Source organism: Gorilla gorilla, chromosome 6, assembly GCF_029281585.2.
Source record: "Gorilla gorilla gorilla isolate KB3781 chromosome 6, NHGRI_mGorGor1-v2.1_pri, whole genome shotgun sequence".
NCBI lineage: Eukaryota > Metazoa > Chordata > Mammalia > Primates > Hominidae > Gorilla > Gorilla gorilla.
The window spans coordinates 126,709,628-126,723,010 of NC_073230.2; the positions used below are offsets into that span (position 1 = coordinate 126,709,628).

A 13,383-nucleotide genomic window follows, 5' to 3' on the forward strand; every position below is an offset into this window, starting at 1 on the left:
ATGCTCTTTATGTGGAATTTTGTCAATGCTTATTTAGCTTGTTCGTGGTTAAAACAGTAATGCATTTCATTATGGAAATTTTGGTATATATAAAGAAGAATAAAAAATTACTGAGTGTCAGCACCCACAGTCACTGTAAATATTTTTGTTTCCTTCCAGTTTTTTCTTTGCATAGTGGCTGCGTGTGTGTGTGTATGTTTAAAAGATGGGTACATGAGTGTAATCTTTTTACAGCTGTTGTATATCAGATAATGTCTTTGTGTTGACTTCTTAGGTAAAAGATGTTTTGATGAGTATAAAACTCAGATCAACTTTATATATTATTCCCTTCTGGACTTCAGTGTTTTAAAGAAATCTAGGTAGAGATGTATTACTTTCGCTTTGTCAAAAAGAAAATCTCCTGCCTGTATGCTTATATATATTTTTTAAACTTTATCCTCGTGTATAAGGATACCTCACCTGAGAACATGGAGTTTCAGCATGCACTTGGATGGAAAGGCAATTACCATCTATACAGGGCAATGGCAGCGATGTCTTGAGAAAAATATGGAGAGGAAAGTCAGCCTCCCACTTCTGTCATCCCAGGGCTGACACCCCTGCCCCCTGCCCAGCACACATGCTTGGGAGAAGCTTTCTTAATGGAAAGCTGGTCTTGCAGCAAGGTCTTGCAGGAAAGGACTTGGACAGGTGAGGGTCCAACCTAACTGATATAGTTGATATTGCTCAAGTGAAGATTGAGCCACCCAGACTTAGAGAAGTTTTGAGTTTGTTCTCTCTGTAATCTAGAACAGGACAATGTAAGAATGTGTGTGTGTATCTCTGTGTTGTCTCTCTCATACACTGATGAGGCTGTCCCTTTGAGATCACAGGAAAAGGCCCATCCTTTATGGTAGCTGGGATGGACTTCTGTGAAGATAGTAAAAATGCCCCATTCCATCATTACAAGGAGGCAGATTGTGGGATATAAAAGGAAGGCTTGAAGAAAAGCTCTTAGCATAAGAGATGAACTAAACTTTTTCCTTACCCTAGGCCTTTAAGACTTGAGCTTTGGGCCACACATGGTGGCTCACACCTTTAATCCCAGCACTTTGGGAGGCCAAGGTGGGTGGATCACTTGAGGTCAGGCGTTCAAGACTAGACTGGCAAATATGGTGAAACCCCATCTCCACTAAAAATACAAAAATTAGCCAGGTGTGGTGGCGGGTGCCTGTAATACCAGCTACTTGGGAGGTTGAGGCAGGAGAATCGCTTGAACCCGGGAGGTGGAGGTTGCAGTGAGCCAAGATCGTGCCACTGCACCCCAACCTGGGCAACAGAGCGAAACCCTGTCTCAAGGGAAAAAAGAAAAAAGACATGAGGTTTGGCCTCTAAGGAGACTAAGGAAGGTTGGTGAGCACTTCTGGGAAGTGGAGGAAAGCCAGGCATGACCACCAGGATTCAGACCATGAGCTAAGAGGGCGGTGGTCCTTTAAGGGGCTCCTTGATGTTGGGCTTGGGACTGGGTTCTAGGCTCTGAAAGACATCATGTCTGGTAGCCTCCCGTAATATTCTCTGAGTTGGAATACTGTTCAATTATTAGTACACCTTCAATAAAAGGCTTACGGTGGAGGTGCAGGCAAGGACCAAACCTGGAGCAAGAACTTCCCCAGAGACACAGGAAAGACTACCCTAGAAAGTGCTGCTGAGGTTCTGCCTCTACGCAGTAAGGCAATGGGGCCACAAGTCTGCAGGGGTACATTATTATTAAATAATAATTATTGAAGAGTAATACGTTTTCATTTATACTTATGAGATGGGAAAGCCTGGGTGATGTACAGATTGTACTTTTCATTAAAAAAATGCTGCCCAGATACGTCTAGTTATAGCCTCTTTCTCCTAATCTTAAATGGAACATGGTAAGTCCTTTTGATATGCATAGTCATAATTTTTTTGGATTAGGACATTTTTCTCCAATTTTTTGGTAATTTCTCCTCTTCTAGTTCTCTTTAACTATAATGAACACCTATAATACTTAAGTTCTCTTTTTTCTGCGAGTATCTGTCATCTTATCTCATCATTATAGCTCTGTCTTCTTTTGCATTGAGAGAGCTCAAGTTAGTCTTGCACAACACGCAAAATATTCACGATCTCACTTCTGTTCTCTATAGTCAAGTGCAACTTTATGCCATTGCATTTTCAATTGTTCTTACAGTTCCTTACCTCATCCATCTCCTTTCTAACACTTTTCCTTGTAATCTAAGCCCAGACTCTGACTTTCTTGCCCTGCTTTCATAGTCTACCACCTTGCATCCTGTAGACAACATAATTTTCCAAACTTTTTCTATTTTTCCTAGTTGCTGTGGTCAAAATGTTTGTGTTGCTTCCCCTGGCTCCAATTCATATGTTGAAATTCTAACCCCCAAGGTGATTGTATTAGAAGTTGGGGTTGTTAGGAGGGATTAGTGCCCTTATAAATGAGGCTAAGGGGAACCCCTTGCCCCTTCCACCACTTGAGGATTGAATGAAAAGGTGCCATCTATGAACTAGGAAACAGGCCCTAACCAGACACTGAATCTGCTGGCCCCCTGATCTTGAACTTTCCGCACCCTGGAACTGTGAGAAATACATTTCTGTTGTTTGTAAGCCACCCAGTCTACGATATTTCGTTTCAGCAGCCTGAATGGACTAAGACACTAGCAAATAATTTAAGGGTGTGTTCTTCCCTGAGTTTTCAGACTGAAAACTGTTCTGCAGTATTCTTCCAGAGGTATATGGTTAATTTGTTATTATTCGTTTATGTACTATGAAACCAGAGGAAGAATTTTGCAGGAAAGTAGGATGTGTGGACCACCACTGGCTTCACTGGCTGTCCACAAATTGGGTGGCTGAATCTCCTTCTTGGGTCAGTGGGTGGATGAAAACTTGGTGCCTGCAGTTGCTGATTAAACTCCTGGGTCTAGCAATGGCTGCAATGGAATGAACTCCTACTGTCCAACACAGCAGACAATGTATGAAGATAAACCACAGACCCAGGAAGCGCCACAGCCCAGCAGCTCCTGTCTCCATCCCTGCTGAGTGCTTATAGAGAATCTACCACCTGGGATGTAGCACAGTCTCACTAATCCCCACCAACTTTTTGTCCAGGTATTTCTAGGACCCGCAGTCTTCGGATGGATGTGGAAAGGACTCCTGGGAGTGGAGGAGAATATCATAGTGCTGCAAAAAGCAGAGCCTATGCAGTAAAGGATAAATGCCCAATTTTCTAAGTGGTATAAATCTTTTTTATTTTTTTTTTAATCACCAGAAAGATGGTAGAGGAAGGATGATAATGATTGCCTACCTAATTTCAGGTAGGCCTCACATAAATGGGCCTAATACTCTATTAGTCTTAATGATAGTAGAAAATGCTTCCAGATTCTTGCCAAAGAGAGATTTCAGTTCTATTTTTCTGTGACTGAGGTTTTGTCAGTTTTCAAAAGTACTTCAGTGGGAAATTGTCTATTAGGTACGCAATTTGCTAGCCAGGTGCAATTTTAAACCGGAGCTCTTGAGCTTTCCAAATTAATCCCAAATCGCTATGATTTATTGGGTAGAATTTTTTTTCACAAGTAATGTATCATTTCATACCATTGAAACAGGATACCGATTTTTAAGATTTACTGAAAATAAACAGGCTAAAGATTTTCAAGATTTACCCCAGAGATTTTCAACTAGCGTGGCTATTTAATCTTGTCTCACTTCTAAGAACAAGAGTGCTCTATTCATTACGGCCATCCTGTCAAACTGCCGACACTTTCTTAAGATTGATTTTGAAATCAAATAACATAAAGAGACCCAACTTCATAAAGAAGCTGTCTTTAGTTGCAACACTTCATTTGTTCTCAGACTGTAGGTTTTTAGGAAACACATGCAGGAAACATTCAATTTAAAATTTCATTGAAAAGGCCATTCACTAGATGTAAGCCCTTTGCATTTACATAGTCTAATGTCCCTCATGGGATAAAGCAGAAATATAAATAAATAACTGGATTAGGTAGATAAAGAGAAAAACAAATGTATATACTTCCAGATCATTCATACATTTTAATGCACGCATTTCATTCGTAGGTTTCTCTTCATTTCAGGTATTACCAATTTTTTGTAAATGGTATTCTGTTATCTCATCAAATGATATAGTCATGTTGGTTACCATTTAAATTCTGAACAACAAAAAAAAACCCTTAATTACTGGGAACCTATTACTCTATCAGAACTGGGGCGAACATGCAAAGCTTTGCTAAGACATTGTTTTGAAGTTATCATATTTCTCCAAATAATCAAGATCTTGGGTATAATGAATATATATACCCCATGCTTCCAGCAGAGGGCTCTAAAGATAGATACATAGGCAGATCTTTTGGGGAAAGTGGGATATAAATATTCTAATTGTATTGAAAGGAGATCTGTTCTTTGAAAAAGATCAAACACAACTTTTAAAATTACATTCTTAATTGTAGTTACCAGAATTATCCCCTAAGTGCACATTTATAGTGTGACATTTCTGCTTATTGATAAAGGGACACTGGCCTCATTATCACAATTGGTACCAATCCCTTTTATTCTTGTGTCTTCACAGACTATTCAGGAAGCTCATCACATGTCAATTAGTGCTTTGTGAGCCAAACAGATTCTGGATTAAATGGAAACAAGTGACCTCAACAATAGACCATGCATCTCTATTTTTTTTCCTCCACAATGCTTTCCTGCAGAATGGGGTTTACCAGAAGAGCTGTGATTTCCACTACTGTTAATGTGGCACCTGTAATGTGTTTGCAGAGTGGTGGCATTTTAAAGCAATAAATCCCAAGTTTTATTTGGAGTTTCACTTGTCACACATAGTGTGAGGAAAAGGAACTTCTGTCCAGAAACAGTTCTAGGCCAGCTTGTGCTGACTAAACAAAAATGAAAAATAAAAGGGCATTATGGAGCCAACAAAATTGGGACGGTTAAAATCACATGTTTTATAGCTACAAATTTCATTCCACCCATATCTGACACCTGATTTTAAATAATAATTTACCTGTGACTTTAGAGCCACTGATGGCACAATTACGGTCTATTCATTAACATAAAATTTCCTCAAACAATATTGGTACATCCAGCATTTGGAATATAAAAAACTGGAATTCTTCACGGTAGAAAGCATTTTAATCATTTGTTGAGGTCCCTTTTAAAGAATAGGTATAAGAGTAATAGGAATTTAAGAGAAATTACAGTTCACATACATAGCAGACTGGGTTACTAACTTCAAATATAGACAGGTCCCCATTTATTGATACAGACACAATAATTTGGGTATTACAGCTATTTCAAAAACATAATTTTAGACATAACTGCTGCCTTGTCAGCCAGCCTCTGGAATTCATGAAGTTTTTCTGCTTTAGACCTTTTCTAGGCTGACATTTACTGCCCAGGATCCTCTTCCACTATTGCTGTGGAAGTCAAATGTTCCACTGGTAGCAGAGCTGCCTCTTCCTCATATCAGGCAACCAGCTGCTTCCCACTTTCACTAGGACCTCACCCAGGCTTGCTCTTCCCTTTCCTAAGAAAGATCAGGCTAGAGCTGGCCCTCTGCTACCAGGGTTGTGGGATGTCTTAGACGCATAACTATCACTTACAACCTTATTTTTATAGGAAGGTAGCAAACTTATTTTGGGAATGTACGGGAGAATAACTAGGCTCTCCTAGTGATGATTCTCAGTGACTGGCATGGCACATATTGAAGTGAATGAAAAACAGGTAGAAGAAACTCAAGGATCCCATCCTGGACATTCAGAGTCTTAATTTTAAAGAAGCACTCAGATCAAGATGATCGAACTCCAGCATTTTTTCTAATATCATAATTACTCATAGTCACTGAATTATTAAAACACGAGGTTTCAAATAACCTAACAAAAATTGCAACTGGCTAAATGTTTAAGTTAATGCAAAAAATTCAACAATTACAATAAATTACTAGTGATTCAAAACTCAATTGGGTTGAATATTTCCCCTATTAAATCAAGGGTGGAGATTTAAAATGTACTTGTATTATTTTTAACAATAAAAGTATTTAAAAATAACATCATTTTAAAAAACAGAAACAGAAACAGAATCCTGATTTAAAGTCTTCACTACATGTGGTTTTCTGCATAAGGGTTTTAACACATGCATTTTATATAATATATTTGCATACATAGTAACAACTGGTACTGCAATGCTTAATCAATAGGCTAATAACCTAGCCTAATAAACTATGATTACATGCATGAATAGGCAGAAAGGATAGTTTCAACTCCTTGGGTCCCACTACTTAATTGCTGAAGACGCTGGGTAAATTACTTTGAGTCTTTGTTTATTTACCTGTAAAATGTAACTTGTATGGAGTATCTATCTCATAGAAAGATTAAATGAGATTATCCATATACTTAGAATAGAGGTTGGTGTATAATAAATCTTCAATAAAAAGTTAGCTATTCAAAAGCAACTATCATCAGAGTGAACAGACAACCTACAGAACAGGAGAACATTTTTGCAATCTATTCATCTGACAAAGGTCTCATATCCAGAGTCTACAAGGAATTTAAACAAATTTACAAGAAAACAAACAAACCCATTAAAAAGTGGGCAAAGGACATGAGTAGACAATTCTCAAAAGGACATTCATGTGGCCAACACATGAAAAAAAGCTCAACATCACTGATCATTAGAGAAATGCAAATCAAAACCACAATGAGATACCATCTCACGCCAGTCAGAATGGTATTATTAAAAAGTCCAGAGACAACAGATGCTGGCAAGGTTGTGGAGAAAAAGGAACACTTTTACACTGTAGGTGGAAGTGTAAATTAATCCAACCACTGTGGAAGACAGTGTGGCGACTCCTCATTTCTTTCTAGAGGCAGAAATATCATTTGACCCAGCAATCCCATTACTGAGTATACACCCAAAGGAATATAAATCATTCTATTACAAAGATACATGCATATGTATGTTCGCTGCAAGACTATGGATAATAGCAATGACATGGAATCAATCTAAATGCCCATCAATTATAGACTGGATAAAGAAAATGTGGTACATATACACCATGGAATACTAAGCAATGATAAAAAGGAATGAGATCGTGTTCTTTGCAGGCACATGAATGGAGCTAGAAGCCATAATCCTCTGCAAACTAATGCAGGAACAGAAAACCAAACACTCCATGTTCTCACTTATAAGTGGGAGCTGAATGATGAGAACACATGAACACATGGTGGAGGGGGTGGAACAACATACACTGGGGCCTGTCACAGTGGGGGCTGGCGGGAGGGAGAGCATCAGGAAGAATATCTAATGGATGCTGGGCTTAATATCTAGGTTATGGGATGATCTGTGTAGCAAACCACCATGGCACACGTTTACTTATTTAATAAACCTGCACATGTACCCCGGAACGTAAAATAAAAGTTGAAGGTAAACAAAGTCAATTACTACATTTGTATATCTACTGTACAGATTTCCAACAATTCAACACACATCAATGTGCCTGTAGTTATTTGTGGAACTGGGAAGCTATGCCATTCTCTGGCTCAAATTCCCTCAGTGGCTTCCTATCCACTTGGAGTAAAATTCGAAGTTTTTGCCATATTCCTGCATGATCTAGTTTCTGATCATTTCCCAGACTTCACTGTCAACCTAGATACATTTGTGTCTGTGGTTCCCTGTACCTCAAACACCCCCCACAAGGCGACTCTCTTCATTTCATTTGTTTTTCAGTCCAAATGTCATTATAGTAAGATCTTTCCTGATAACTCCATCTAAAAACAGTGCTTTCTGCCTCCCCTTCCACCCACTCTTTATCTCCTTGTCTGCTTTATTTTTCTTTACACTTGCGTTGGTGCTCGTCATCACATTACATGTGCATTTATTCATTTGATATTTTTTAAATCTGCCTTCTTTACCACTAGAAGGTAAACTGTATGAGGCCAGGCAATGTGTCTTATACATAGCTCTATCCTCAGTTTCTAAAACACCACCTGCATTTAAGAGGCTCTCAATAAACAGTCGTGAAACAACTGAAATAACAGGACACAAAAATACATAACACAGGGCCTATGCTCTTAAGGGGCTTATAATTGTTTATGGAAGAGAAAACATTCACAACCATTACGATATATTGTTGTCTCAGTCACTTTAAATTTTGCAGTGACTGCTGAAATAAGTGATACATTTTTATTATATTCATTCAAGAGTTAATTGTTGGATTAAAGAAGTCTTTTATGTACACACACTGAATTCAGTATAGAATCAACAACAGTGTTTGGTCTCTGACTTGCTGTTAACTGGTAGTGAAATTATGTCTTATGTATAAGCAGACACATATATAAGTGTACTTGGAATATTTTACATATAATGTGACTAGCAGACATTTCATTTTACAGATTTGCTAGTCAACGCTAATTTGCAGTTATGTTTTATCATCTTAATGGATGAAGGAAAAGCCCTGGGTCAGAACCTTGCCTTGTACGGAGAAGCTGACAAGGGGGAAGGGGAGAGAAGGGAGTGGTTCTGCCAGCTGATTCTACTGAAAGACTGAGGCTAACATTCCTGAAAACCAGTTGATCACACCCTTCTACCTTCACTTAAGCCAAGTAATGATATAGATCTCCTTCCCATCACAGGCATACTTTCATGCTTTTAGGAAGGGGGACAAAGAGTAAAGCAAAGAAGTCAAAGTATCAGATTCAGGAGAATCCACCTTTTCTACACTGTGAGGCTTTGAATGTTTCTCTGCTACTGTGGCTGCTGGTACAAAAGCTAATCCTAACTGTGAGCCTGGCTAGATGATCAATGGAAGGGTTTTGAATACTTCTTTTCATAAGGGGTGAAAACAAAGGCATCAATTCACAGTCTATGGAAACAACTTTTGTCAAGGGTCATAGTTCCAACTCATTTATTTAAAAAGGTCATCGAAATTAAGGCAGCAAGCAACATTATTGTTTAATGTTTTATACCAGTAGTATTAGTTTTAGATAGATCTCATACACATCAGAGACTTGCACAATCCTGGCTTCATCACTTGCTAGATGCATGACTTTGAGCATTTTACCTCTCTCTGTTCAGTTTCCCCATCTGTAAAATGGATGAAATTATCTCATAGGGATGTTTTGAAGAATAAATAAAGTCATAACAGCACTTGGCATATTGCCTGGCATGTAGTAAGTATTTAACGAATGCAAAGCATTACATTTATCCATTTTACATTTATAATTTGCTACTTTGTTTTAATGATCATATTCTTCTTCTTCCTTTTAGTAACAGACCACCTGGTTTTAGGTGGGTGCACAATTGCCCAGCAAAAGGCTCCACTTCCCAGCTAGGCACCGACAGATGTCTTAAGTTCTGTTGAATGGGATGTGGGCAGGAATGACGTGTGCAATTCCCCTGAAAGGAAAGGCCTGCCCTCCAGGCTCTCTCTTTCCAGCTAGGAAGCGGGAGTGGGAGTGGTGACTACCTTTGACCAAGCAACACAAACAACATCCCAGGGAAGAGTGGAGCAGGGAGAAAGGGTGCTGAGATCCTGGGGAGGTCACCCTGCCACTTCTACCTCCTCAGGCCTCTCACCTGCTGGGACTTATATGTTTAAGAAAAATAAACTCCTATCCTGTTTAAGCTGTAATTATTTGGTTTCCATTAAAGTGGCCAAATTAACCTTCTCACTAATGCTAGCATCTTTACTCAATTTTAAATTATAAAAGTTTATAGTAAGGTATCTTGATATTTGTGGCCATTCCCTTTCATATTGATCATCATTTACTTGACATCAAGTCCTTGTTAAAGGAAGATATCCTGCTCCTGCCCAAATTATGGCATTTCACAGGTCACAGGTGGTCTCTGGATCCAGGCAATAGATACCTGGATGACAGTGACAGAAATCCAGACTATGTAATGGGCAGCCTGCCAGGGAGGGGGCTGGTGGGGAAGGTAACGGTGTCAGAGCACAGGGTGGAGGGGCTTGCACTCCTCCTTTAAACATAAAAATGGGCCACCCAATTTTCTAGTGGCAGGGATGGGAAACACAGGTCTCCAACCAGCAGTGTCCACCTACCAGCCTGAGGTAGTTCTGCATCATCTGGAGAGGGATCATGGAGGCATAAGTCACACTACTGAGGCAGCCTTCTTGAGGACCTGTAGGAAAGGACAGACGAAGAAAAATGGGTGCTCCCTTGTTAAATATAAACGATCAAAACACAACAGAATCTATCATAGAAGATGAATGTGTTTGTTGACTTATGTAGGCAGAGCTGACATTTGGCCAGGAGGCACCAATGTGCCTTTCTGTTGTGAAAATATCCTCACACTTTGTTCTGGCTGATAAACTGCCACTGCTCCTGACCTCCCAAGAGCTCCCAGCTGTTCCTTCCTCCACCCCCTGGGATGCCCACCTACCTCCCAGCAACCACAGACAGGGCCTCCCGATCCCAGCCCAAACACTGTGCCCAGTATCTGCTGATTGCTGGGCTCGATGTTTTACAGTTCATAAGTAAAAGTTATCATAGATCATTGCAATCCTCAGAAAGCTTTAGCCTTGGCCACCGTTAGGTCCACTGGCAATCCTCGCCACCCCTCCCCCCAAGTTCTGCCATTCTCTCAATACATTGTTTGGGCCTAAAGCAATTTTCTGGGGTGGCCTCACACTTTTCTTTAAACTTCAGTAAGTCCAGTTCAAGTAATAAAATAAATCTTTATTAGTTAAGATTGAATTTTCAGACTCCATTCCCAAGTATGGGAAATACATGATGAAATCCATAGCTGTTTAGCATCAAGGGCTGAGAAATTGAGTATTCCTATACCACTTAGTGGCAGCATGACCTTAGGCAAGAATATCAATCTCTCAGAGCCTCAATTTCCTTGGATATAAAATAGGGATAAGCAGAAATGCATATCTCATTGGGTTATGAGAATTAAATGATTTGATACTTATAATATGCTATGAACAACAGGGTCTAGCACATAGCAGGTGCTCACTAAACATTAGCCTGTACCATCATGATCATCGTATTAAGCATTATTAAGCACAGTAAAAAAAAAAAAAAAAAAAAAAAGACATTTCTCTTTTAACACTGTCTCTGTCACTCTCTTATCAGCATGCCAGTTTGGCCTCTGGTTTATTTCCAGTGAGTGATGCAATCAGAATGACAGGCATCAATGATCCAGACAGACATTACCATGGGTGTCAAGAACATAGCTTTTGAGTTTTCCTCCCCTTAATCAAACATTTTAAAAACATCTAATTACCTAGTGGTGGAACTCACATGTGCGTGGCTAGAAGACATGGGATGAAACGTGAAGATTTAAGAACTGGTGCTCTGAGGCAGCCATGAAGCAAACACTCTTTAAAGGTCACCTTAGTTAGGGACATCCTTACCTGACAAAAGCACAGTGATGTGCTCTGCCTTATTCTTCCTCATAAAGTCCCACGGGGACTGCGCGAAGCTCTGACCCACTGACCACGGCACATTTCCTAGTTCCAAAAAATGAAATAAAATGTCAAGGGAAGCACAAGGGTAAACATATGCTCTCTTCTGTGAGAACCCTAAGGAATTCAGAGCTTTAATTGTCAAAGGCATGTACGGAACACATATAGGGCCACACAAGGGGTTAGCTCCCTAATGAAATTCTTGTTGAAGGTTGAAAGGAAGGCTTTCAATCTACAGACTTCTCCAAAGCAGCCCATAGGAGGGATTCAGGGAGAGATCTAGAAAGCAAATATATCCACTCAAATATTTCTAGGGTTAAGCTCTCAAGAACAAGGCTGTCCATAATCTAAAACTGTTTCACGGTTCTTCCAAAGCTTGTTTCTCAAAGCCTGAGCACTTTGGGTGAGATATGAGATCATTTATGATCTGGTCCCTGAGCCTCTTTCCAGCAAATTTTTAGATTCCAGGAAAAAAAAGAAAGATAATTTCAGGTGCTCAGAATAAGGCAGGCCTTCTCCCATTGCGGGCCCTCTGCTCACTCTTGTTCTGAAAGGGTTCCACTTCATAGGTATCTTCCCTAGGGGGTGATTGGTAATAAGTATTTGTTTTCATCTCTTCCTTCCACAGATCAATTCTTAAATATCTATTCTCAGCATGCCTCCAATATACATGCACATTCACCTGTAATTGTGTTTATCTGCTGACCTGAAGTTCCTTTCATGTAGCTTAGGTTATGAATCCAGCAAACTCACTTACATACACACAATAACAACACTAATAATTACCAGTTATGAAGTGGTTACAGCGAGGCACTAAACTAAGTCCTTTATCCACAAAACTCAACGATTTTTGGATGTGAAATGCTACCAGGGTGCTCTATACCTCTGAGACAAGCACGAACACTGCAATAATCAAGCCTTAGCATGCATTGCTCACAGAGGTAAACTTATCTGTTGGCAGTGAATATCCATCTGCCTTTGTCAGTTTCCACATTAGCTGAATGAAGGCTGATGGAGGGCCATTTCCTTCAAAACACAGTTGTACTGACTTTGTTTATCAGACCCTGGGCCAGAACCACATTTTGAGTAATACTCCACGTGTGGACAAAATGTGTTCCTAAGAACTGAATCATTTCTTAATGCAATTTTAAGTACATTATAACAATTCTATAATAATTTTTTTTTTTTAAAGAGACGGGGTCTTTGTGGCTCAGGCTGGAGTGCAGTGGCTGCATCATAGCTCATTGCTGCCTCAAACTCCTGGGCTCAAGGGATCTTCCCACCTTAGCCTCCGAGTAGCTGGGACTACAGGGGCACGTGACTGCACCCACCTAATTTAAAAAAAATTGTTTTGTAAATATGAGGTCTCAGTATGTTGCCCATGCTGGTCTTGAACTCTTGGGCTCAAGTGATCCTTCTGCCTCATCCTCCCAAAGCACTGGGATTATAGGTATAAGCCACCATGCCCAGCCAATAATAGTAATTTTAATGATCATGCCAAAGATCCATAAAATCAAGTTGTCATGAATACTCTTCTCTAAAAACTAGTAACATGTTTTGAAAGTGAATAAACATATATGGGTAAACAGAATAAAACACTTTCTGATATAATAATCTGACAGATAAATAGCAATGGTAAAAAGCCCACTTTTCCCTCAACCTTGGACCTTCCTTTTCCAATACGGTGCTGTTGAAAGTACACAAGCTTTTCTATCAGACAGAATATGATTTGAATCCTGTCTGCTTTGCTCACTAGTTCTGTGCTCTCAAGCAAGTCATCTTGTACGGAGTTATCTGTAAAATGACACCACTGAAAGGACCTTTTATAAGCACCCAATACAGTCCTTGCAAAGGAGCAGATTTCCCATAGGTGGTAGTTCTCCTGGACCAAGAAGAAAGGAACTAATCAGGGACACCTAATA

At 39.7% G+C, this 13,383-nt stretch overlaps 1 protein-coding gene across 5 annotated transcripts in view; it reads right to left on the minus strand.

The window, feature by feature from the left end:
* Nucleotides 1-13,383, minus strand: part of CTTNBP2 (cortactin binding protein 2) — a 159,631-nt gene that overhangs the window by 35,747 nt on the left and 110,501 nt on the right. For 4 of the 5 annotated variants that reach the window (XM_055392151.2, XM_055392150.2, XM_055392152.2 and 1 more), the window contains 3 exons: nt 11,411-11,506; nt 10,091-10,170; nt 460-534 (listed from right to left, as the gene is read on the minus strand). In XM_055392151.2, the coding sequence (XP_055248126.1) occupies nt 460-534; nt 10,091-10,170; nt 11,411-11,506 (251 nt within the window). The remainder of the gene's footprint in view (nt 1-459; nt 535-10,090; nt 10,171-11,410; nt 11,507-13,383) is intronic. The other variant, XM_019031726.4, reaches the window with a different exon arrangement.